This window comes from Triticum aestivum, chromosome 7B (genome assembly GCF_018294505.1).
Source record: "Triticum aestivum cultivar Chinese Spring chromosome 7B, IWGSC CS RefSeq v2.1, whole genome shotgun sequence".
Lineage (NCBI taxonomy): Eukaryota > Viridiplantae > Streptophyta > Magnoliopsida > Poales > Poaceae > Triticum > Triticum aestivum.
Genome location: NC_057813.1, coordinates 89783482 through 89807881, shown reverse-complemented (window position 1 = coordinate 89807881; position 24400 = coordinate 89783482). Strand labels below are relative to the sequence as shown.

At 45.9% G+C, this 24400-nt stretch overlaps 1 protein-coding gene and 1 pseudogene across 2 annotated transcripts; both read left to right on the top strand.

The window, feature by feature from the left end:
* The first annotated feature begins 8626 nt into the window (after nucleotides 1-8626).
* On the top strand, nucleotides 8627-13887 carry LOC123161782 (E3 ubiquitin-protein ligase arih1-like; annotated as a pseudogene).
* A 3054-nt stretch (nucleotides 13888-16941) lies between these two features.
* LOC123161869 (alternative NAD(P)H-ubiquinone oxidoreductase C1, chloroplastic/mitochondrial) lies at nucleotides 16942-23432 on the top strand. 2 transcript variants are annotated; one of them, XM_044579688.1, is made up of 12 exons: nucleotides 16942-17191; nucleotides 17391-17581; nucleotides 18138-18233; nucleotides 18430-18496; nucleotides 18601-18781; nucleotides 19370-19463; nucleotides 19750-19965; nucleotides 20560-20952; nucleotides 21025-21101; nucleotides 21241-21344; nucleotides 21434-21546; nucleotides 22225-23432. In XM_044579688.1, the coding sequence occupies exons 1-12, from the start codon at nucleotides 17104-17106 to the stop codon at nucleotides 23260-23262; spliced, it is 2658 nt and encodes an 885-aa protein (XP_044435623.1). In that variant the 5' UTR covers nucleotides 16942-17103; the 3' UTR covers nucleotides 23263-23432. The 2 variants fall into 2 exon arrangements, with proteins under 2 accessions (XP_044435623.1, XP_044435624.1); XM_044579689.1 differs by lacking the exons at nucleotides 16942-17191; nucleotides 17391-17581; nucleotides 18138-18233 and having other exon boundaries at nucleotides 19366-19463.
* Nucleotides 23433-24400: the final 968 nt, after the last annotated feature.

Here is a 24400-nt window from a genome sequence, read left to right as displayed (position 1 = left end):
CCAACTCCGAGATGCTTACTCCAGTCCTTAGAAGGATCGCTGGAGCCAGCATACCTTTTAGCATCCTTAGGATCGACAAAAACTTTTTGATTGTATCACATACAACCTTTCCTTACGCAGACTGGTAAGGAAACTCGTTTTGACATCCATCTGCCAGATTTCATAAATGCAGCTAATGCTAACATGATTCCGACGGACTTAAGCATCGCTACGGATGAGAAAATCTCATCGTAGTCAACTCCTTGAACTTGTGAAAAACTCTTCGCCACAAGTCGAGCTTCATAGACGGTGACATTACCGTCCATGTCCGTCTTCTTCTTAAAGATCCATTTATCTCAATGGCTTGCCGATCATCGGGCAAGTCCACCAAAGTCCATGCTTTGTTCTGAGACATGGATCCTATCTCGGATTTCATGGTTTCTAACCATTTGTCGGAATATGGGCCCACCATCGCTTCTCCATAGCTCGTGGGTTCATTGTTGTCTAGCAACATGACCTTCAAGACAGGATTACTGTACCACTTTGAAGCAGTACGCATCCTTGTCACCCTACGAGGTACGGTAGTGACTTGATCCAAAATTTCATGATCACTATCATAAGCTTCTACTTCAATTGGTGTAGGTGCCACAGGAACAACTTCCTGTGCCCTGCTACACACTAGTTGTAGTGATGGTTCAATAACCATATCAAGTCTCCACCATCCTCCCACTCAACTTTTCGAGACAAACTTTTCCTCGAGAAAGGACCCGATTCAAGAAACAATCCTTATTGCTTTCGGATCTGAATTAGGAGGTATACCCAACTGTTTTGGGTGTCCTATGAAGATGCATTTTATCCGCTTTGGGTTCGAGCTTATCAACCTGAAACTTTTTCACATAAGCGTCGCAGCCCCAAACTTTTAAGAAACGACAACTTAGGTTTCTCTAAACCATAGTTCATACGGTGTCATCTCAACGGAATTACGTGGTGCCCTATTTAAAGTGAATGTGGTTGTCTCTAATGCCTAACCCATAAACGATAGTGGTAATTCGATAAGAGACATCATGGTACGCACCATATCCAATAGGGTGCAACTATGATGTTCAGACACACCATCACACTATGGTGTTTCAGGCGGTATTAATTGTGAAACAATTTGTACAATGTCTTAATTGCGTGCCAAAGCTCGTAACTCAGATACTCATCTCTATGATCATATCATAGACATTTTATCCTCTTGTCACGATGATCTTCAACTTCACTCTGAAATTACTTGAACCATTCAATAATTCAGACTTGTGTTTCATCAAGTAAATACACTCAGCATCTACTCGAATCATCTGTGAAGTAAGAACATAACTATATTCACTGCATGCCTCAGCACTCATTGGACTGCACACATCAAAATGCGTTACTTCCAACAAGTTGCTATCTTGTTCCATTTTACTGAAAAACGAGGCTTTTTAGTCATCTTGCCCGTGTGGTATGATTTGCATATCTCAAGTGATTCAAAATCAAGTGAGTCCAAACGATCCATCTGCATGGAGTTTCTTCATGCATATACACCAATAGACATGGTTCGCATGTCTCAAACTTTTCAAAACGAGTGAGTCCAAAGATCCATAAATATGGAGCTTCTTCATGCGTTTTATACCAATATGACTTACATGGCAGTGCCACAAGTGAGTGGTACTATCTTATATCTTTTGGCATGAAAATGTGTATCACTACGATCGAGATTCAATAAACCATTCCTTTAGGTGCAAGACCATTGAAGGTATTATTCAAATAAACAGAGTAACCATTATTCTCCTTAAATGTATAATCGTATTGTGATAGACATAATCCAATCATGTCTATGCTCAACGTAAACACCAAATCTCGATGGTAGAGGGAGCGTGCGATGCTTGATCACATCAACCTTGGAAACACTTCCAACACATATCGTCAGCTCACCTTTGGCTAGTCTCCATTTATTCTGTAGCTTTTATTTTGAGTCACTAACACTTAGCAACCGAACCGGTATCTAATACCCTGGTGCTACTAGGAGTACTAGTAAAGTACACATTAACATAATGTATATCCAATATACTTCTATCGACCTTGCCAGCCTTCTCATCTACCAAATATCTAGGGTAATTCCGCTCCAGTGGTTGTTCCCCTTGTTACAGAAGCACTTAGTCTCGGGTTTGGGTTCAACCTTGGGTTTCTTCACTAGAGCAGCAGCTGATTTGCCGTTTCATGAAGTATCCCTTCTTGCCCTTGCCCTTCTTGAAACTAGTGGTTTCACCAACCATCAACAATTGATGCTCCTTCTTAATTTCTACTTTCACGGCGTCAAACATCGCGAATACCTCAAGGATCATCATATCTATCCCTGATATGTTATAGTTCATCACGAAGCTCTAGCAGCTTGGTGGCAATGACTTTGGAGAAACATCACTATCTCATCTGGAAGATTAACTCCCACTCGATTCAAGTGATTGTTGCACTTAGACAATTTGAGCACAAGCTTAACGATTGAGCTTTTCTCCCTTAGTTTGCAGGCTAAGAAAATCGTCGGAGGTCTCATACCTCTTGACGTGGGCACGATCCTGAAATCTCAATTTCAGCCCTCGAAACATCTCATATGTTCTGCGACGTTTTGAAAACATCTTTGGTGCCTCAACTCTAAACCGTTTAACTGAACTATCACGTAGTTATCAAAATGTGTATGTCTGATGTTCGCAACATCCACAAACGACGTTTGGGGTTCAGCATACTGAGCGGTGCATTAAGGACATATGCTTTCTACTGTCCGCATAATCGCTACTGTCAACTTTCAACTATATTTTCTCTAGGAACATATCTAAACAGTGGAACTAAAGCGCGAGCTTACGACATAATTTGCAAAGACCTTTTGACTATGTTCAGGATAATTAAGTTCATCTTATGAACTCCCACTCAGATAGACATCCCTCTGGTCATCTAAGTGATTACATGATCCGAGTCAACTAGGCCGTGTCCGATCATCACGTGAGACGGACTAGTCATCATCGGTGAACATCTTCATGTTGATCATATCTACTATACGACTCATGCTCGACCTTTCGGTCTCTGTGTTCCGAGGCCATGTCTGTACATGCTAGGCTCGTCAAGTTAACCCTAAGTGTTTCGCGTGTGTAAATCTGTCTTACACCCGTTGTATGTGAACGTAAGAATCCATCACACCCGATCATCACGTGGTGCTTAGAAGCGACGAACTTTAGTAACGGTGCACAGTTAGGGGAGAACACTTCTTGAAATTTTTGTAAGGGATCATCTTATTTACTACCGTCGTTCTAAGTAATGCATAAACATGATAAACATCACATGCAATCAAATAGTGACATGATATGGCCAATATCATTTTGCTCCTTTTGATCTCCATCTTCGGGGCTCCATGATCATCATCGTCACCGGCATGACACCATGATCTCCATCATCATGATCTCCATCATCGTGTCTTCATGAAGTTGTCTCGCCAACTATTACTTCTACTACTATGGCTACCGGTTAGCAATAAAGTAAAGTAATTACATGGCGTTGTTCAATGACACGCAGGTCATACAATAAATTAAGACAACTCCTATGGCTCCTGCCGGTTGTCATACTCATCGACATGCAAGTTGTGATTCCTATTACAAGAACATGATCAATCTCATACATCACATATCATTCATCACATTCTTCTTGGCCATATCACATCACATAGCATACCCTGTAAAAACAAGTTAGACGTCCTCTAATTGTTGTTTGCATGTTTTACGTGGCTGCTATGGGTTTCTAGCAAGAACGTTTCTTACCTACGCAAAACCACAACGTGATATGTCAATTGCTATTTACCCTTCATAAGGACCCTTTTCATCGAATCCGATCCGACTAAAGTGGGAGAGACTGGTACCCGCTAGCCACCTTATGCAACAAGTGCATGTCAATCGGTGGAACTTGTCTCACGTAAGAGTACGTGTAAGGTCGGCACGAGCCGCTTCATCCCACGATGCCGCCGAATCAAGATTGGACTAGTAACGGTAAGCATATTGAACAACATCAACGCCCACAACTACTTTGTCTTCTACTCGTGCAAAGAATCTACGCAATAGACCTAGCCCATGATGCCACTGTTGGGGAATGTAGCAGAAATTCAAAATTTTCCTACGTGTCACCAAGATCTATCTATGGAGAAACCAGCAACGAGGGGAAGGACAGTGCATCTACATACCCTTGTAGATCGCTAAGCGGAAGCGTTGCAAGAACGCGGATGAAGGAGTCGTACTCGTAGCGATTCAGATCACGGTTGATTCCGATCTAAGTGCCGAACGGACGGCACCTCCGCGTTCAACACACGTACAGCCTGGGGACGTCTCCTCCTTCTTGATCCAGCAAGGGGAGAGGAGAAGTTGAGGGAGAGCTCCGTCAGCACGACGGCGTGGTGGTGGTGGAGCTCGTGGTTCTCCGGCAGGGCTTCGCCAAGCACCATGGAGGAGGAGGAGAAGGTAGGAGGAGGGAGGGCTGCGCCAGGGAAGAGGTCACGGCTGCCCTCCCACCCCTCCACTATATATAGGGGCAAGGGGAGAGGGGGAGGCACCCTAGGGTTTTCCCTAGGGGGCGGCGGCTAGGCAGATTGGATCTCCCTAGGGAAAATCCTAGGGAGACTTGCCCCCCAAGCCAAGCAGGTGGAGGCTTGCCTCCAAGCCAGGTGGAGGCGCCCCACCTCCCCAAGTAACATGGGAAAGGGTGTGGGGGGCGCACCAACCCTTAGTGGGCTGGTTTGCCCCTTCCCCTTTGGCCCATGAGGCCCTCCAACACTTGCCGGGGCTCCCGAAACACCTTTCGGTCATGCTGGCCATAGCCTGGTACCTCCGGAACACTTCCGAACTCCAATACCCTTCGTCCAATATATCGATCTTCACCGCCGGACCATTCTGGAACTCCTCGTGATGTCCGGGATCTCATCCGGGACTCCGAACTACCTTCGGTAACCACATACTATTTCCCATAACAACTCTAGCGTCACCGAACCTTAAGTGTGTAGACCCTACGGGTTTGGGAACCATGCAGACATGACCGAGACACCTCTCCGGCCAATAACCAATAGCGGGATCTGGATACCCATATTGGCTCCCACATGTTCCACGATGATCTCATCGGGTGAACCACGATGTCAAGGACTCAGTCGATCCCGTATACAATTCCCTTTGTCTAACGGTATTATACTTGCCCGAGATTCGATCGTCGGTATGCTGATACCTTGTTCAATCTCGTTACCGGCAAGTCTCTTTACTCGTTCCGTAACACATCATCCCGTGATCAACCCCTTGGTCACATTGTGCACATTATGATGATGTCCTACCGAGTGGGCTCAGAGATACCTCTTCGTTTACACGGAGTGACAAATCCCAGTCTCGATTCGTGCCAACCCAACAGACACTTTCGGAGATACCTGTAGTGCACCTTTATAGCCACCCAGTTACGTTGTGACGTTTGGTACACCCAAAGCATTCCTACGGTATCCGGGAGTTGCACAATCTCATGGTCTAAGGAAAAGATACTTGACATTAGAAAAGCTTTAGCATACGAACTACACGATCTTTGTGCTAGGCTTAGGATTGGGTCTTGTCCATCACATCATTCTCCTAATGATGTGATCCCGTTATCAACGACATCCAATGTCCATGGTCAGGAAACCGTAACCATCTGTTGATCAACGAGCTAGTCAACTAGAGGCTTACTAGGGACATGGTGTTGTCTATGTATCCACACATGTATCTGAGTTTCCTATCAATATAATTATAGCATGGATATTAAACGATTATCATGAACAAGGAAATATAATAATAACCAATTTATTATTGCCTCTAGGGCATATTTCCAACACGAGTTGACTGGGATTACCTTAAGCAAATGATGCAAAAGCTTGGCTTTGCTCATTGGTGGGTTGACTGGATAATGTCATGCGTAACCTCGGTGAGATATTCAATAAAATTCAATGGAGCCATCTCTAATTCATTTGCACCGTCTTGTGGATTACGGCAAGGTGATCCTTTATCCCCATACTTATTTCTATTGGTGGCTGATGGTTTGTCAATTCTGTTTAATAATGGGATAAACTCAGCTGAGTTGTCCCTGTTGAAGATCACGAGGAGAGCCCCTGGAATATCACATCTATTATTCGCAGATGATACTCTCTTGTTCTTTAAGGCCACTGGGCAGCAGGCGAATACTGTTAAGCAGATTATTAAGACTTATGAGCAAGCCACGGGCCAACTATTGAATCCGGCAAAATCATCTATCCTTTTTGGAGATTCTTGTCCGGCCAGTATAGCAGCTGAGATAAAAGGTGTGCTGGAGGTGGTCAGCTCGGGTTTTGAGGAGAAATATTTGGGCTTACCAACGCCGGATGGCCGGCTTACAAAAGGCAAGCTTCAAAACCTGCAGGAGAAAGTTAGTAAAAGGTTGTTTGCTTATGATGGACATCCAACACAGGCTGGGAAGGAAACGTTGATAAAATCTCTTGCGCAGGCAATCCCCACCTTCATTATGAGTGTTTTTAAGATACCACTAGGGGTCTGTGACGATCTGAACCGCATGATCCGTAACTATTTTTGGGGTTCGGAGAAGGGAAAGCGTAAAACGCATTGGTATGCATGGGAGAAAATGTTGCGAGCAAAATCACAAGGAGGCCTTGGATTCAGGGATTTTAGACTCTTTAATCAAGCTTTGCTTGTAAGGCAAGCGTGGCGATTGTTGATCCATCCTGATAGTCTGTGTGCAAGGTTGCTAAAGGGAAAATACTACCCAAATGGGAGGCTAGAAGATACTGTTTTTTCGGGTAACCCATCACAGTCATGGCAAGGGGTCTGTCATGGGCTTGAGTTGCTAAAGAAAGGGCTCGTGTGGCGCATAGCGAATGGCCAGAATGTGAGAATATGGCGCGATCAATGGTTAATGAGAGGCAACACAAATTCTCTGCTTTCGAGTAGAGGCCGGTGCCGCCTCAAATGGGTAGCTGAGTTATTTGATCTTAATGGCAACTGGGATTTGGAAAAGCTCCAACGATTCTTCTTACCGATTGACATGGCACAGATCTGCAAGATAAAACCTTCGCCACGGCTTGGGGAGGACTTTCTGGCGTGGGCGCCGGAGAGGAGTGGAGTTTTCACTGTAAAGAGCGCTTATTGGCTTGCTGCAAATGAAATGCTACAACCATCGATCCCTTCGTCGAGCTCTGTTGCGGATAGTAGTAGGGAAGTGTGGAAGCACATTTGGTCTTGTCCGGCTCCGCCGAAGGTTAAGTCGTTTGCTTGGCGACTAGCAACGGACTCTCTGGCGACGTGGAAGAATAAGAAGCGGAGGACTATGGAGGAACAGGACACTTGTCCAGTCTGTGGCAGAGAAGTTGAGGACTCGTTTCATGTGTTCTGTGCATGTGATAATGCTCAGCAGCTCTGGTGTGCAATGGCGAAGGTGTGGGAGCTGCCCAAACTCACAGATATAAAGCGGCATGATGACTGGTTCATCCAGGTAATATGTGAAGCTGAAGTTCACCTGTGTGTCCGCTTAATTACGCTCTTATGGAGAATTTGGCACGTCAGGAACGAAGTTGTCCATGCAAAGCCCGCTCCTCGGGTGGATGTATCTGCCCGGTTCCTGGAAAGTTATTTGAATTCTTTGGCAAGCTTGACTGCTAACCAAGACGTTGATTATGACAAGGGCAAGTTAGTTCCGGCTCAGTTCCTCCTAGAAGCGAACGCTGCACGTGAGGTACAGATACAAAACACTAGCCCTTGGATCCCCCCAACCGAAGGAAGAGTGAAGCTAAATACGGATGGCTCTGTTTTGAATGGCAATGCGGGAACTGGTATGGTTTCGCGGGATCATTGCTGGAAATATTATTTTCAGCGCTTGTAGGTTTGTGTGGGGTTGTGAAGATGTACTCGAGTCTGAGATATTGGCCATCAAGGAGGGCATCAGTTTGGCGTTGCAATGAAGTTCTCTTCCTATAGACATTGAGTCTGACTGTCTCGAGGCCGTCCAGATGATCAAGGATGCAGGTCGCAACTTCTCAAGATATGCCTTTATGATTGGAGAGATCAAGCAAAGTATGGGAGAACGGGACTCTTGTATTACTCATATCCGCCGCTCGGGCAATAGTGTTAGTCATGCCATGGCTAGGTTTGGGAGTGGGCAGGGGCGAACCATGGTTTGGCTCGGCTCAGCTCCTGATGAAGTCTTATGTATTGCCTCGCGAGATTGTAATTCCTTATGATTGAGTAATAAAAGAGTTAATTCGCAAAAAAAAATGGTACCATTGAAAAGTTCTTGCGAATACGAATCAAAAACATAATTTTGACACATATAACTTACCTTTTGCTGGTCAAATCTATGATGAAATTTTGATTCAAAATACGAGGCGACCAATAAATCTGAACCAAGTAGAATTTTTTATACGTACTGTTTTTTTTTTGAGAAAACTTTATGCCTACTGGTGACTCATTTGGACCATTAGGTTACAGTCACGAAGGAAGGCCCGAGAGATGATTGGAAAGCCCAGACGAGATGGGCCAAAATGCTCCCATAAACGAACGAAACATCCCATTCCATCCCGACATTTGGCGTCACACTCAAAACCCTCGTCTTTGTGGGCTGTGGCACCGCCCGACCGCCGGCTCCGATCATGGCCGGCGACGGCGACCTCGCCTCCCGACGCCTCCGCCAGCAAGTCGCCCTCGTCTCCGACCACGACTTCGCCTTCCAACTCCAGCTCAACGAGGCCATCCAAGCTTCCCTCCGCGTCCCAACTCCCAATCAGCCCTCTTCCAGCGCCGCCACCGCCGCCGCCTCCTGTTCTTGCCGCTCATGTCAACCCGTCTCTGCGCTCTGGTCCTCCGAAGTCGCACTCGCCGAACTCGCGCGCCAAGAGAAGAACCGCCGCGACGCCCAGGCCTTCCGCGCCGCCCACGCCAAGGCAAACACCTCCTCCCGCGTGGCCTCCCGCGGCGCCCTCTTGGCGCGCGAGCTCGCCGGCACTCCAGACCTCTTCGAGCGGCCTCTGGACCCAAGCCGCTCCCCTTCCTCCCGCGTCTTCTACAAGGGCTTGTCGAACAAGGAGGGCGCCGGGGAAAGGTTTGTGGTGCGCACCATACAGAAGCGCGTGGAAATGTTTGTGGGCGGACGCATGGAGCTCGAGGTGCTGGCGCTTAAGGAAGGCATCCAGGCTGCGCTCGAGGTGGGGATACGATGGGTTAACATCGTCTCCGACTTCAAGGCGCTGCACAAATATGTATGCCATGCTAAAATCTCCAAATCTGCATCTGTCATCTATCTTAATACAGTTTCTGCGTGGTATCAATTGCGATCTCTTATTAGAAATATCATCAGAAGGAGATGGGAAATATATGATCTGTTGATATGGGGATTTGGGATTTTATTTACAATTGTTCATGAAATGCTGTACTGCTAGAGTTAATCACAAAGTGATGATTAAATCATCACATAGTCCGATCTCTAGCTAAATTTAGGCAAAACATAAATTTGTAGCACTATTTCAATGCTCATTATAATTAGTTGTACAACATTCAGTTCCACTATCTGCTATTCTTGCTTATCGCACTGCAAGAAAAACAAAGTTTAACCCATCATTTTTGTGTGAAATGTCAATAGTTCAGGAGAGATACTTGATGTACATGTAAGCTAGCAAGGTGGCCCTCGCATTTAAGCAGTTAGATTCATTGTGCATTACCATATTTAGTGTTCCCTTTTTTTCAAAGCTGTTGGGTTGCCTAGTTCTCCTTAATTGCTAGTTGACTTTACTGATGATTATACTATATTTTTATATGTTTGCGCGACTTTGCATAGACATTGAAAATTCTAGAAAGATTGTAGCTGGAATTCATCTTGAGCAAAGATCATTAAAGTTTGGGTATGAAAATTTTCATTCTGTCCAACGCGCCGATCTTCTGTCAGTTTTAGCTATTAATTAAGAACTCTCCAAAAAGCAAAGGCGCCTGTTGTCAAATGTATCTCTGTTTTACTTGTATTATTCGTACGCTGCTCTTTGTCGATAGTTAATTAAGCACAAGGTCAAGACCATCTCGATATGTGCCATGCTGAGGACTGATGGCAAGCAAGTAAGTGCCGTCCAGCATGCAAGGCGATATGGCGTCTTCTCTTCTGTAGCTTCGACTTATCTGTTGCTCCATGAGGCATGACTGCATGAGTGCCAATACTTCCGCCAGTAATTGAAGCAAGAATTCCATGGTTATTTACCATCCACCTTATCAATCAATGCGATGCAGCTTCACCGTTTTGGGTAGCATGATATTATGCCCTGAGAACCTTCATTATACTTTCTCATACCTTGCCATTGTCGGTTCCGAAAGAAACACTCTCTCTACCTCAAATTTTCTCTTGAATACTCTAGTCACACCCAGTGTCAAACCTATCACCTCCCCCTTGTCAACAGGTCGCTCCATCAACAAAGAAACCAACCTCGTAGACTTACGGAAAGTTTATATAGAGTGTAAATCTCTTTGATTATTGTTGCATCAACTCCTCTGCATGCATAATCTCAACTAGTTGTTTTTGGAGAAATTGGGTTTGTTGTACACGTTGAGAATTTGTGCTGATATTTTAATATCTAGCATTATCCAGGACATTTATAATTGAAGCACACATTACATTATGTCATGTAATAAATATGTGTTGTCATAAACCCACTGAGAATTGAACATGGTTTAGTTAATGAAGATTCGTCTTTCTGTCATACGTACTTGGTTCAAGTCCTAGGACTGGTTTGTGTGTGTGTATTTCGTCAATGCTAATGCTCCAATATAGATTTCCATAAACATAGAATGAGATCAGCATCACTTGTGGTTATTATGTTTCTCCTTACTGTGTTACACAATTGACTTATAGGACTTCTGTGAAATACCTATAGAATGTATGAACCCATGGGAATATTCCCTGTTCAAGAATTCATCCGATTAACGAGTTAACTTGCCGATTCATCCCTACTCGTAGGGTCACCGAGTAGCCTATAAACCGATAAATCGTCCGATTAATTGATTAAATGGCTGATTAACTTGCCGATTAGCCGATTAATCCCCTACTCACCAGCCAACCGAGCAACTACCAGTTAACGATTTCCTCAACAATGGGAATATTTAAGGAATTATAAAATGAAGTTAATTAATGCAAAAGTACTATGGTGCTCCATAGAACAGTTTCTCTTGTTTGCGATCATATGGGACTGCACTGTTGTTCCTATCCCATTCATGTACATTGTCTGTTTCTATCCAAAGAGGCCCCAAAATCGCACCTATGTTTAGAAATGCTCTTACATTTCACATCAGACTGCAAGCAAGTGATGTTACAGGGCGAGATCAGTGTGCAGCATCCACTGTGTAAGCTTGACTAAAGCGCTAGCTATCTGATATCCAAGCTTGGTATAAGCCACCTTTTCAATACGCGTGAGATTTGGTTATGGACTGATATCTCGATTATATAGCATATTAATGCGAAAATTTTAGTCTCATGACATACATGATTTTGAGATCCAACCTTTGATCAGATTGTACATCACACCCACTAAGGGTAGAGCTCTAGAACTGTTTAGTGAATGCCAAATCTCCTCGACGATATAAGTATCTTTGCTTTAGCTTGAATCTTCAACCTTTAGTTTGAACTTTGGATCCATTTCTTATGTCCTGTGAGCATGTTTTATAAATAATATCCAATTCTGTAGTGCTAGATCGAACCTTGAGCCTTAAACACTCTTTCTCTTTATTTTTCTTTTCTAAAAGCACCATTAGCATTCATTCAAATTCATCTCTTGTTTCTGTAACACATGCCTTTAAAGAAAAAAAATATGTTATTACTACAGGCGATAGAAGTGCTATGCATGTTAGCCAGCGGAAATCTTGCATAGTTTGAGTTTGTAATCCACCCGAAACTAATAATTTAGCCAAGAACAATCTGAATTTGGATAGGATTTTGAGCAGATCAGATAGTGCTAGGGGCTTTTGTGTTTGCTTTAGACTCCAAACTAAGTATGCCAGTCATAAGAATTATGGACTCCCATTGATATTTGAAAAATCTCAAACAAGATTTATATCCGCTTCAATATGCTTAATGTAGTTTGATCAATCTCAATTGTTATTTTTTATTTTATTTTTGCGATTGTCAATCGTTATAATCGTGACCTACCTGTAGATCTTTTCCATCAATGTAGGAGTTTTCAGCCTTTTATATCAAACAATGTAGCTATGTCTAGGTTATTCTAGCTGTAATTTTACCATCTCACGCTGATTGCATATTCTACGATCAGGATGGTTAAAGTTGCCAATCACTTGAGGCTAGTAGACACTTGTTCTCTTCCTGCTTTGGTTATATTGCTTCTCCTTTTCAGCATGCATGTTTTTTTTTCCTTTCATTTCTACATGCATCCTCTAGATGTGGGTTTCATCCACCAATTCCCTGCCAAGAAATCCTTGGAATTAGGTATCTACCAAACTACAGGAGGAGCTTTAATACAATATGCCAGCTATATAAAGACTTGTGTCTGCTTTGCATGGACCATTTTCCCTTCATCTTTTCATCTCTGTCTGTCGTCCGTTTTATAGGACAACTACAATGCTCTTTTTATTTCCCGTGGTCAGGTTTGCTCAACACTAACTCATGTTGGTTCATACGAGGTGTCTGATTCCATTGTTATAGAGCATATTCTCAGCTGCTCTTTTTCTATTGCTGGTGCCAAATTGATCTGAAACAAAAAAATTCCATTGTGTTAATAATATAATAGATAGATTTAATGGTCAAGTAATTGAATTCTTTAACACTGTACTAATCTTATTGCGATGCCATATGTTTGCAGATGCTTGGAACTTGGCGTCCCACAAAGAACAAGAGTGAACATTTGGTAAATGAGGCTCTGTCACTAATGAGGAAATTCAATCATTGTGAATTCTCACTTATTCCACGCGGCCAAGTCGGTTACGCAACAAAATTAGCAACAGATTTGGTAGGCACCAAGAAGAGAGAGGCCTGCAAGAGAGAGACCTGCACCATCTGCTTGGAAGACACTGATGTTTCCAAGATTCACGCAGTTGAAGGCTGTGCGCATCGGTTTTGCTTGTCCTGCATGAAAGAGCATGTGAGAGTTAAGCTGGGCGATGGAACGCTCCCAGCTTGTCCACAAGATGGCTGCACTACCAAGCTAACCGTGGAGGGTTCAAAGATATTCCTGTCGCCCCAACTGTTAGAGACCATGGCGCAACGCATCAGGGAAGCACAAATCCCTCCCACTCAGAAGGTTTACTGCCCGAATTCCAGGTGCTCAGCCTTAATGTCCTCGAGTGAAGCGATAACACCCACTGCAAGAACCTGCTGCTGGAGCCGAGACGTTGGGGAAGTGCGTGAAATGCGGGCGCTTGTTCTGCGTCAAATGTAAGGTCCCATGGCATTACGGGATAAGTTGCGTTGACTACAAGAGAAGGTACCCTCATGCTCTACAGAACCTTGCACAGCGGCGGTCGTGGCGCCAGTGCGTCAAATGCAAGCACCTGATCGAGCTCGCTGAGGGTTGCTACCATATCACCTGCGTGTAAGTATTTGCCTCTGGTTGTTCAGTGATTTTTTCACGTCAGGCTGTTCCTTGGTCTCCAGGATGTGTCTTTTCCGCGCTAATGCTCATCGTGTTCTTTGCTTCTGGCAGGTGCGGCTATGAGTTCTGCTACACCTGTGGGAAAGAATGGAAGGACAAGAAGGCGACCTGCTCCTGCCTTTTGTGGGATGAACGCAATATAATCCGTGACCGAGGAGGGCGACGATGATCACACTGCTGAAGTGCTGCTGATGACTACAAGGACGATGATCTTTACTCTGTCAGTGAAGGCCTTTTTTTTTTTTTTTTTTTTTTTTTTTGCGGGGAAGTGAAGGCCTTGTGAGTTGTGACTATATAACCTGAGCTACGGGCGGTGTGATGAGAGGTTCATTGCCATGGCGATTTCTGTCATTAGAACCACTTGTCTTTCTTCCAACGTTTCAGAACCAACTTGTTTTGTCGCTATATGCGCGTAGTCGGCAGCTACATGAGATAAACAGGATGTCCTACCGTACCGTTTTCGCATCTGAATGACCGATAGTCTGTAGCTAGTAGCTTGTCTCGCTGTCTTTCTGTTTTAGTTTCTTTATTGTGAACTTTTTGTAATACACTTTGGCGTTTCTTTTATGGAAATCGACGGGTAGCCCGTTTTTCAAAGAACTGACTGGCCGATATTTTTCGTGCCAGCTATGCATGAACATTATTTCGTGGTATGTGCATATGAATTTCCAGCAATATATATTTTCATACGTGCCTACTTTTTTTTAATTGTTTTTGGGACATAATTTTATCTTTTTTATACCCTACATATCATCCTATTATTTAGTAAAACTTTCCAAAAAAAACTTGGAAAGAACATCTATATGTATCTTTCCAAAAAAAAACTATACTTTTTTTAAACTTGTAAATAGCATTTCTGGTCTTATCCAAAATTTTGGCTGTAGGCAGACATCAAGGGTTTCTTCATATAGCATGGACAAGGATTTATTAGGCTTTACAATACTTGTTTTGTCTATACCATTATCTAGCTTGGTCATATTTATATTTGCAATTTTTAAATCTTGTAACAATACCTCTGTTCCTAAATGGTAGACATTTTGGTTGAGTGTATTAGGGACGTGCACCATATGATGCAAAGGTCACGCAAGTTTTCTTCTTTGTTAAAAAAGATTCAACACCCTGTCATATTTTTATCTGCCATATACTGCATTAATACACTTATACAGCATCGAGCTAGGATCTTGAATTAGCTCGGTGCTGGAAGTATTTTATATATTTTTTCATAGACATGAAAACCAACAACCAGCTCAGGGGTTGAGTTGAGATCAGCCGAAACATCGTTATTGTTGAAGCGAGAGTTTCTTCCACCCTCCAGGGCCGCACGCGCGTGCGGCTCCCCCAAACCCTAGCCTCCAACACCTTAGATCCCATCCCCCTGGCCGCTGCCGCCGCCGGCGCCGGCGGTGGCGGCCGCGCCTGGTCGGCGAAGGCGGCGGGCGCTGGCTGCGCCCTCTGGACGGCTCCCCTTCGCGCGGAGCGGGACGTCCCTGAGGCGGCCATGGTGGTGGTGGGCTTTCACGGCGGGGGACGCGGAGTGCGGCGGCGCGAGCAGATCCAGGGGCACAGCAGGATGGCAGAGGTAGGTGGAGCCCAGCTCTACTGGTGGCGGCGGCGTGAGCTCGGCCGTGGTGGTGGCGGCGCCGAGGAGGCCCTGCCAGGAAGGTATCTTGGCGGGCAGCGGGTGATCGGCCGGCCGCCGTGTGAGGAGCGTGCGGTGATGCCCCGGTGGAGTAGGCGCAGGAGTGTGAGTAGAGGCATGGGTCAGCTCCATGCTTGTGGTAGTCCCCTGGTGTGGGTGAAGGCCGACAATGCTGGATCTGGCCCTTGCACGACTTGGTGGATGCTGTGTTGGTCGCGTTCTCTCGGCAGTGAGGGTGGGAGAGAACCACGGCTGCGCACCCACCCTCGACGGCAATTTGCTGCGGTGGCGGCGGTGCGAGGCATCATGGACGGTATTGTCCAATACCTTGGAGGAGTGGAGTGACGCGGCATTACGGATGAAAATCTAGTCTGGTTTATGGTCGGGCCGGCGGCGATGGCACCCGTGGGTGTCATTCCCCTCCCTGGAGGCGTCGCCGAGTGTGTCGCCAAGTTCCTCACTTGCTTGGTATTGGCAGTTGTCTCCGGGCGAAAGCCTTGATTCGGACCTGAATCGACATGATGGCGGCGTCCTCGACGTCGTCTCTCTGTTGGGAGCATCGTGCTGGGAGACTTGGAGTTCCTATGTTGCGCTCCTCCGGTGTTCACCGTTGCCCTGATCGTTCTTCCCCGACGCAATGCACGGTCGTCGCCGGTGATTCCAAGACGGTGTCTTTCTCAGGTCGGATCGAGTCCCGCCATCCTCTTGCCACCTCCTCTTGGCTTTATGGGGGATGGTGCATTGATAAGGGAAGCTTGGAGGGAGCTGCTGTTCTTCGGAGGTGACCGCCGCCGGTCAAGACGCGGTGAGGTTTTTCGGTTTGGGTAGGCTCTTTTGCGTTGTTGTTGTGTTGTCGTGGGTGGCTGTCCTTGGACAAGCCAGGTGTGGAGTTTTGCTACGCTCGTTGTTCGCAGCAAGTGGTAGTGGCCTTGTAATTGATATTCTCTTCTTTTATAAAGCTATGGTATACAATTTGCGTACTCTCGAAAAAAAATTGTTGAAGCGAGATGATCTCTCAAATATTTCTTTTATGTCAACAGAAAGATCTATAATTCTATTTTCCTGCATCAACAAAAAGTTTTTTTTGCGGGGAACAAAAAGATTTTACTGAACAAATAAAGACAATGCGGTCGATTTTCTTGGACATGCTAAAAAAACACATCACTCTAAACCAGATAACGAAATAAAAATTACATGCAGCAGGTATTACTTGGTGCGAAAAGGGATTTTATAGTATTTTAAAAGTACCCTTTAGGATATTAAGCAAAGAAAAACCTTTATTAGACCCTTTTTTAGTGAAATCTGTTCTAGACCAAGAATGCTATTTTCTCTTTCAAAAACCACCTAGAAGGCCGAAAATCCATAGCGGATCATGAGCTCATATGCTCCAGGGCGAACATTGAATTCAAATAAAATAGTAAAGAAAATAAAAAAAGGACTGAAATTTTTGTAGAGATGAACAAGTTTTCTATCTGCGTGCAAATCCTAGAAGAATGCTTTATTTTTTAATTTTTTGAGGACGCTCCAGAGCACAAATCAGGCCCATCTTGCGCATTATGGGCCGCGCAGATTCCCAAGCCTGATCTTCAGCGGGTGGCTGCCAGCGGGCTCGGAGGCTCCGCGACGACGCGGCCGGCGGAGGAGCCGCAGCGCTACTACGACTGGTACGGGTACGCTGCCGGCTCTCGTCGTGTCGTGTCTCTCCGGAGACAACTCCTTTTGCTTCTCCCCCCCTATCGCCGGGAGCTAGGCTACGACCGCACGCGCGCCACGTCTCGCTCGCACCCGTCCCCCCTAGCCGCCGATGAGCTGCCGCGCGGCTCCATGGGGCCGCCCGTCGGCCCCCCGCGGCCGGCCCTTCCCCGCCTCGGCGCGCCTCCGCGGCCCGTTCGGTGAGGCCACAAGCTCCCCCAGCCCTCTTCCCGCGACTGCGGTTCTCTGATTTAAGCTCCATGCGGAGTACTGTGGCATACTCGAGCATGGTTTTGTGCGCTTTCCAGTTTTGCGGAATGGGGCGATTTGGAAAGTGGCGGATTCGTTGGGTGACATTTTGTTCTCAGGCTAACTGACTGCTCGTCTGGATCCTGACAGGGGGTACGAATTCGTGGAAGAATCCAGTCCTCAAAAACTCGTGGAGAATCGGTGATGTCCCGGCAATGTTTGGGCTGCCGTCTGGACTGTTCAGATGCATGGCTTCAAGTAGCTCCGGGGATGGTGGGTTCTCTCGTCCTCAATCAATTGATGAAGCACCGATTCCGCTGTACCCCTGGCCGGACAAGCAGGTATACTGGATTTTGATTACCCACATCCTTAAATCCATTGTTGTCTGATGATATATATTTTTTTCTGTTTGATTAGCACACTGGTAATACTATCAATGTGTATTTTACGGATCAAGTCCTCTACAGCTGTTTTAGCACTGACTTGTGTATGTAGAGTTTGCAGTTTTGTGCTAACTTAGTCCCAGTGAACACACTTTGGTTTGGCACACTTCATTCAGATATATATACCCAAATAGATCTTATGTTTAATAGAACACTTGAGTAACTCAGTATTGTTTTGATATATGGCAACTCTAGAGTTTAACTGCTTGATGGGGACTCGTTATTCATATGCACGGATTTTATTTTTTGAGGAATTGTGTGCCCTTATGTTTTTTCTAGACCAGGGTGTCCTTAAGTTTTGCTTCTGGAGTTCATGTCCGTCCATGCATTTTGTCTGTATGTAGGGTAACTTGTGAGTATTATTGTTCAGCGGAAAGTTTGGCATGCTTCTGCTAAAGCCTTATGCCCTTATGTCCCATTTACAGATTTACTGAATGTGTTCTCTTGTTTTCAGCGGCCACGAGTATGCATTTTGGGTGGTGGATTTGGTGGGCTGTATACTGCTCTGAGACTAGAATCTCTTGTATGGCCTGGTAATAACAAGCCTCAGGTAAAATGATGATGCTCCTTGTGCTAGAAACTTATAGATTTGCCTGGTGCTATCCCATTCTACATCGAAGTAGCGTGGGTTGGTGGTATTTGTAGTTTGACACTTTTTCTCAGTCCCCATATCCTGCAATCCAATCATTTGTGTTTTCTAAAGAAATGATGTAACATTTTACTAAGAAGGGGGAAAAATGTTGCAGGTGATGCTGGTTGATCAATCTGAAAGATTTGTATTTAAGCCCATGTTGTATGAGCTCTTATCAGGAGGTACTGCAATTTCAAGTGTAAAATGCTTTTGCTGGTAATATTATATATGGTGTGTTTTCACATTATTTCATGTTTTGACTGTTGGACTTTAATTTGGATGCCAGAGGTGGATGTCTGGGAAATAGCTCCGTATTTTACAGAGCTACTGAAGAACACTAGTGTTCAATTTGTGAAGGATAGTGTAAAGCTTCTTCGCCCTTCTGATCACTTAAGAAGAGAGCCTGGAGTATCATGCACTGGTGGAGTTGTTCATCTTGAAAGTGGCACCGTTGTTGAATATGATTGGTACGATGATATTAAATGCCATGGAATTGCAATAGCTGTCGTGTTTAGGCTTTTTGAAAAAAAAACAAATTTAAGAATTATATTTATCTTGACAGTGTTTCTTCTTTATGAATTATTTTAAACATGGGGCTGATTGTTCTATGCTGCTAAAAGGTTTTGAAACTTCGAACACATTGTGTGTCTTACTGACATGTAGATCTGGTCCCACCTTTTCAACCTCACAAGTGACAATGCAACTGCGCATACAAATTTCTTGGAATTGCCTCTTCGTACATAATACCTGATTGTCATTTGACGCCCTTTCCTTACATCAGCCTGTTCCTGAATCCAATATGAATCAAAATTTCTCATGTAGCTGTACAGCCCACGATTCATCTTCTGTCAATACTCTGTATCAGGGAACTTTAGCAATAATGCAATATTAATCTGTATAATACAAGTACTTTCTTTAGATGTTATTGAAATATGTAACAAAAATAGTGATGTATTTTACTTCATATTTTATGCCGAGTTTTTTTTTGTTGGGATGTTCTATGCTAGGTTTAGAATAAGCTAACTGGTGATATATCTTTCGGAATGGGCAGCCAGGCTCGTTCTAGCTCTAGGGGCTGAAGCTAAGATTGACGTCGTTCCAGGATCTGCCGAATATGCACTTCCTTTCACAACTTTGGAACATGCTTTGGTAAGAATCAAGCCTTTGTTGAAATAACAGCTCTAGGGGCTGAAGCTAAGTTCAACTGTTTATCATCTACTGTTTGGGATTGCTAAGTTGATAGTGATACTAATCTAAAATACATCAGTGATGTCTGTAACTCTTGATGCATCCACGTTAATTATATGATTTTATTGGTTTTTAATGATATATCTCTTGTTGACATGTTCTGGCAATTGTTTGTGTATAACAAGTTCATATTGTATGACTTACGGTGATCATCAAGAATCGTAATGTCGCCTTATTTTATCTGCAGAAAGTTGAAAGTGAATTGAAAATGTTAGAAAGGAGAAAGTTTGGTAAGAAGTCCCCACCTATTCAGGTGGCCATTGTGGGACTGGGTTACTCTGGTGTTGAGCTAGCTGCCACTATCTCTGAGAGATTAAAGAACACAGGGACTGTCAAAGCAATCAATTTTCAAACAACCATCTGTCCTAACGCACCACCAGGAAATCGTGAAGCTGCTCTGAAGGTGATTACCTAAGGATCTACACATTACAGACTGTTTTGATTAACTTCATCTGATCATCTCAGGAAATTATTACAGAAGATTAAAAAGCTTCTGTTCCCTACTTCGGTTTTTGGTGCCACTAGTAGTCCTAAGACTATAATCTGAAGTTAATAATAACATAAGATGCTGCATGTGCAATGTAAGACTTTGCGTCAGCCAAACTATGTTGTGGCTTCTTTCTTTCTTCTCCTCTCTGTTCCTTTTGAAAGACTGTTGCAGCTTTAATGCAACAGTGCTAACTTGATAAATATCAACCAGGCAACCACTTACTAATCTGTCATCAAACTGTTCATTTATGGACTATATAGAATTATTTAGGCAACAGTGCTAACTTAATAAATCCCAACCAGGCAACCACCTACTAATCTGTCACCAAACTGTTCATCTATGGACCATGTAGGATACAGCATAGAGAAGTGCAGGCTGTTTATTTATATCATTGTGCTGGTCCTTGATGCCTATTGTTTTCATGATTTCTTTGCTGAACTCCAAAATGAAAGTAATCCTATCTTCCGTGGTAGTAGCTAATTTTGGTTTGGTTGCATTTCCTACCAGGTTCTTGAGTCTCAAAATATCCAACTTTTCTTGGGATATTCGGTGAACTGCATCAGAGAGGTTTATGCATCTGAGGATTCAGGTAGCATGGTTGCAGATGCAAAAGAAGCTGGTGGTGGCGATAAGAAACTAGTTTTGGAACTTCAAGCCGCTCAAAGAGGCCTCCAGAGCCAGGTTCTGGAAGCTGATCTGGTATTATGGACAGTGGGTTCACAATCTCAGATTCTTCGGTTACAACCTCCTGATGCCCCATACGTTATTCCTTTGAATGGCCGGGGGCAAGTAGAGACAGAGGAAACCCTTCAAGTAAAGGGCCATCCCCGGACATTTGCAATTGGTGATTCAGCAGCTCTAAGAGACCCATCAGGAAAATTTCTCCCAGCCAACGCACAGGTAAGGCACAATCTGTCATGATGCTGCATTGGCAGTTTAACGTTACTAGTGATGACTCTTTTTATCTCCCAGGTTGCTTTTCAGCAAGCAGATTTCGCTGGTTGGAATCTCTGGGCGGCAATCAATGACCGGCCCCTTTTGCCGTTCAGGTTTGAACCTAGCATCAGCGTTGTATTATTCATTTCGATACACCAAGCATCACCATTCTGCTTGACGATGTTCGATCATTTTCGTGGGAAAAGTTAAGTTGCATAACGAGTTGAGCCGAAACAACCTGTGCATTTCCAGGTTCCAAAATCTTGGTGAGATGATGACACTGGGTAGAAACGATGCCGCGATAACAGCAAACTTCATCGAGGGACTGACCTTGGAAGGGCCCATAGGGCATGCTGGTATGGACCCTTGCAGGCCTGTTGTTTCACCTTTTTGTTAGCTTAATAACCTTTTCGTGTAGGAGTAAAAAATTAACCTGGCTGTGCAGCTAGGAAGCTAGTGTACTGCCTCAGGATGCCCACTGATGAGCACCGGGTGAAGGTTGGAGTCAGTTGGTTGGCAAAGGGCGCTGTCGATTCGCTCGCCTCTCTGCAGAACGCAGTAAGTAACATGATTGGAAGCTCCTGATGGTAAAGGAAACCTGCTAATTCATGAATTGGGCGAGCTGGATGATGTATTTGAGATTTGTTTTATGTAGTACGAATTTTCAGTTTCGAGCTTACGTTGCACCTAACTTCTGAACATACGAATTTTGAATATAAGTATTGTTTTTTTGTGGGGAAATATTAGGTATTTTGCTCCTGAATGTTTTACGTTTGTGCTGGCACATCGATTTCCATAAGTATAGCATTTTGCAAACTGAAGATCCCAAAGGGGGAATTGAAATTCACACCTGATTGCGAGTCCCAATCCAAAAACTGTAAAAAAAAAAAAAACTCAACCGAGGTCAGTGCCAAGTTCAGCATAGTGTCTTGAAGAAAAAAGGTTGCATCGCAAGGATTGCAAATTGCAATGGAAGGTTGTGATCTTGGTTGTCACATCACATCCTCTTGCAGCAACCGCAAATTATCACGGTGGAATTACTTGCCAAAACATAGCGACTGAAAACCTCCAACCACACGGGGAGGAAAAATCTCAGGGAGGTGCCGTCGTGCAACGATCACGCTCACATGTTTGGTTGGCGCATGGTTGCCGTGGTTGGTGAGAGTTGACTGCGCGTTTGTTACGCCGGATCGAGAAACTGCCACTACTAAAGTCCACCTCCGTTTGTTGTTGTAGGTGGCCACCGCACTTTCCCCTCCCACCGCTCCCCCCACCACCGCCGCCGACGCCAACGCCACCAACCGCCGCGCCATGGATCCCGACTCCGAGATCGCCTTCGACTTCCCGCCCTACCTCTGCCAGTACAAGAGCGGCCGCGTGCACCGCCCGGGCGGCGACGCCTTCGCCCCCGCCGGCACCGACCCGCTCACCGGCGTCGTCTCCAAGGACATCCACGCCGGCCCCGCCCGCGCGCGCGTCTACCTCCCGCCCGACGCCTCCTCCGCCGCGGCCCCCGGCAAGCTCCCCGTCGTCGTCTACTTCCACGGCGGCGGCTTCGTGGTCGGCTCCCCGGCCCGCCCCTCCACCCACGCCTACCTCAACGACCTCGTCGCCCGCTCCGGCGCCGTCGGCGTGTCCGTCTACTACCGCCTCGCCCCCGAGCACCCGCTCCCCGCCGCCTACGACGACGGCTGGGCGGCCGTGCGCTGGGTCCTCACCGGCGGGGACGGCGCCGACCCCTGGCTGCTCGACCACGCCGACCTCTCCCGCGTCTTCCTCTCCGGCTGCAGCGCCGGCGCCAACATCGCGCACAACATGGCCGTCCGCGCCGCCGCGCCCGGCGCGCTGCCCGAGGGCGCCGCCGTCCGGGGCCTCATGGCCGTGCACCCCTACTTCACGGGCAAGGAGCCCGTGGGCGCGGAGGCCGCGTTCGGCCCCGACGTGCGCGACTTCATGGACCGCACCTGGCGCTTCGTGTTCCCGGGCTCGCTCGGCCTGGACGACCCCAACGTGAACCCGTTCGTGACCGACGAGGCGCGCGCCGCCGTGGCCGGGATCCCGTGCGAGCGCGTGCTGGTGTGCGTGGCCGAGGACGACGTCCTGCTCAAGGAGCGCGGCCTGTGGTACGCCCGCGAGCTCAAGGCCAGCGGCTACGCCGGCGAGATCGAGATGTTCGAGTCCAAGGGCGTCGGCCACGCCTTCCACTTCGACCAGCTGGGCTCCGGGGAGGGCGTCAAGCTGCAGGAGCGCCTGGTGAAATTCATCAAGAAATGAGCGCCCGGTGAATGGATTCGGCATGGGAATAAAAGATTAACTCGGACGCTTTGATTTTTCGGACAATCTTTGGAAAGTTTGAGATGTAATGCGTGCGTGCAAAGTTGTTTGATGATTCGTTGGTGATTATAACAGAGCATTTTCGATCTTGCTTGGTCGATTTGGGCTGAGATGATTCTCAACTCTCAAGGAATCCTGCAGATCTGGAGGCCCTGAACGAGCTTTGTAGATCAATCGCCATAAAGGAACGAAAACAGATCTGGATCCTACTGTACGGGTTAACGGGTGTCATTTGCTCCAGCCCGTCAAATCTGATGCTCCACTGTTTGGCTAGTTGTGAGAGAATTCCTTATCTGCCCATTTTAAGTGTTCTTTCCTATTTGGCCTAATTTTTCCCTCCTTTTGACACTACATACATGTAGGTTGTGTTCTCTATGTTGCACTTTCATCCATTTTGACCGCCAACAGTAATAAGGGCCAGTTTTTTGTAGCTTCTAGTAGCTTGTTGTTAAAACAAGCCAAAAGCTCAAGAACTCGTTTTGGAGAAGCTAGCTCAACTTAGGGCCCTATTCATTTTCCATCTCCATCTCCTTCACAATGGAAAAAAAGCTAGGGGGAGAGTTGCTTCCCGCAGCTTCACACTTAAAAATCGAAGGGGTATATACCGAAGTGGCCATATTCTTTGGTCATATTACACGAAAACGGCCACTACGCCCAGGCCCGCTGTCACGACCGTGGGACGGACCGAGTCGCCGATGGTGAAGTAGCTACTGAGAGAGACAGCGGAGCGAGGCCATGGCGAGGGGAAGGGGAAAGTAGCTCGAGAGGGGGTAAGACAGAGAGGACGAGAGAGAGACAGCGAGAGGCTCAAAATGATTCAATTCAAACTTGATGATCTACAGTGCCAATGCTTGCTTATAAACCGCAAGCCCACACACCACACCTACTCTGGCCCACGGCCCATGACTTACAACGCGACCCAACACGACTCATTCAAATCTTCCCTCCTACGCCGCGGCTCCCGCGCCACTTCTCGCGCCAGCCGGTTCTTCCTGATCCTAGTGCCATTGCCTCTGCACTTACACCTGCGTCCAACCGAACCCCCACTCAAAATAAAGCCGCACCTAGGCCTGAGTGC

Bases quoted from the DNA above. Each gene is read 5' to 3' on its own strand.
- LOC123161869 (XM_044579688.1), top strand. From the start codon at position 17,104: ATGAGCTGCCGCGCGGCTCCATGGGGCCGCCCGTCGGCCCCCCGCGGC. The intron at 20,953-21,024 runs GTAAGGCACAAT...TTTATCTCCCAG, and splicing joins TTCTCCCAGCCAACGCACAG to GTTGCTTTTCAGCAAGCAGA. The intron at 21,102-21,240 runs GTTTGAACCTAG...GTGCATTTCCAG, and splicing joins CGGCCCCTTTTGCCGTTCAG to GTTCCAAAATCTTGGTGAGA.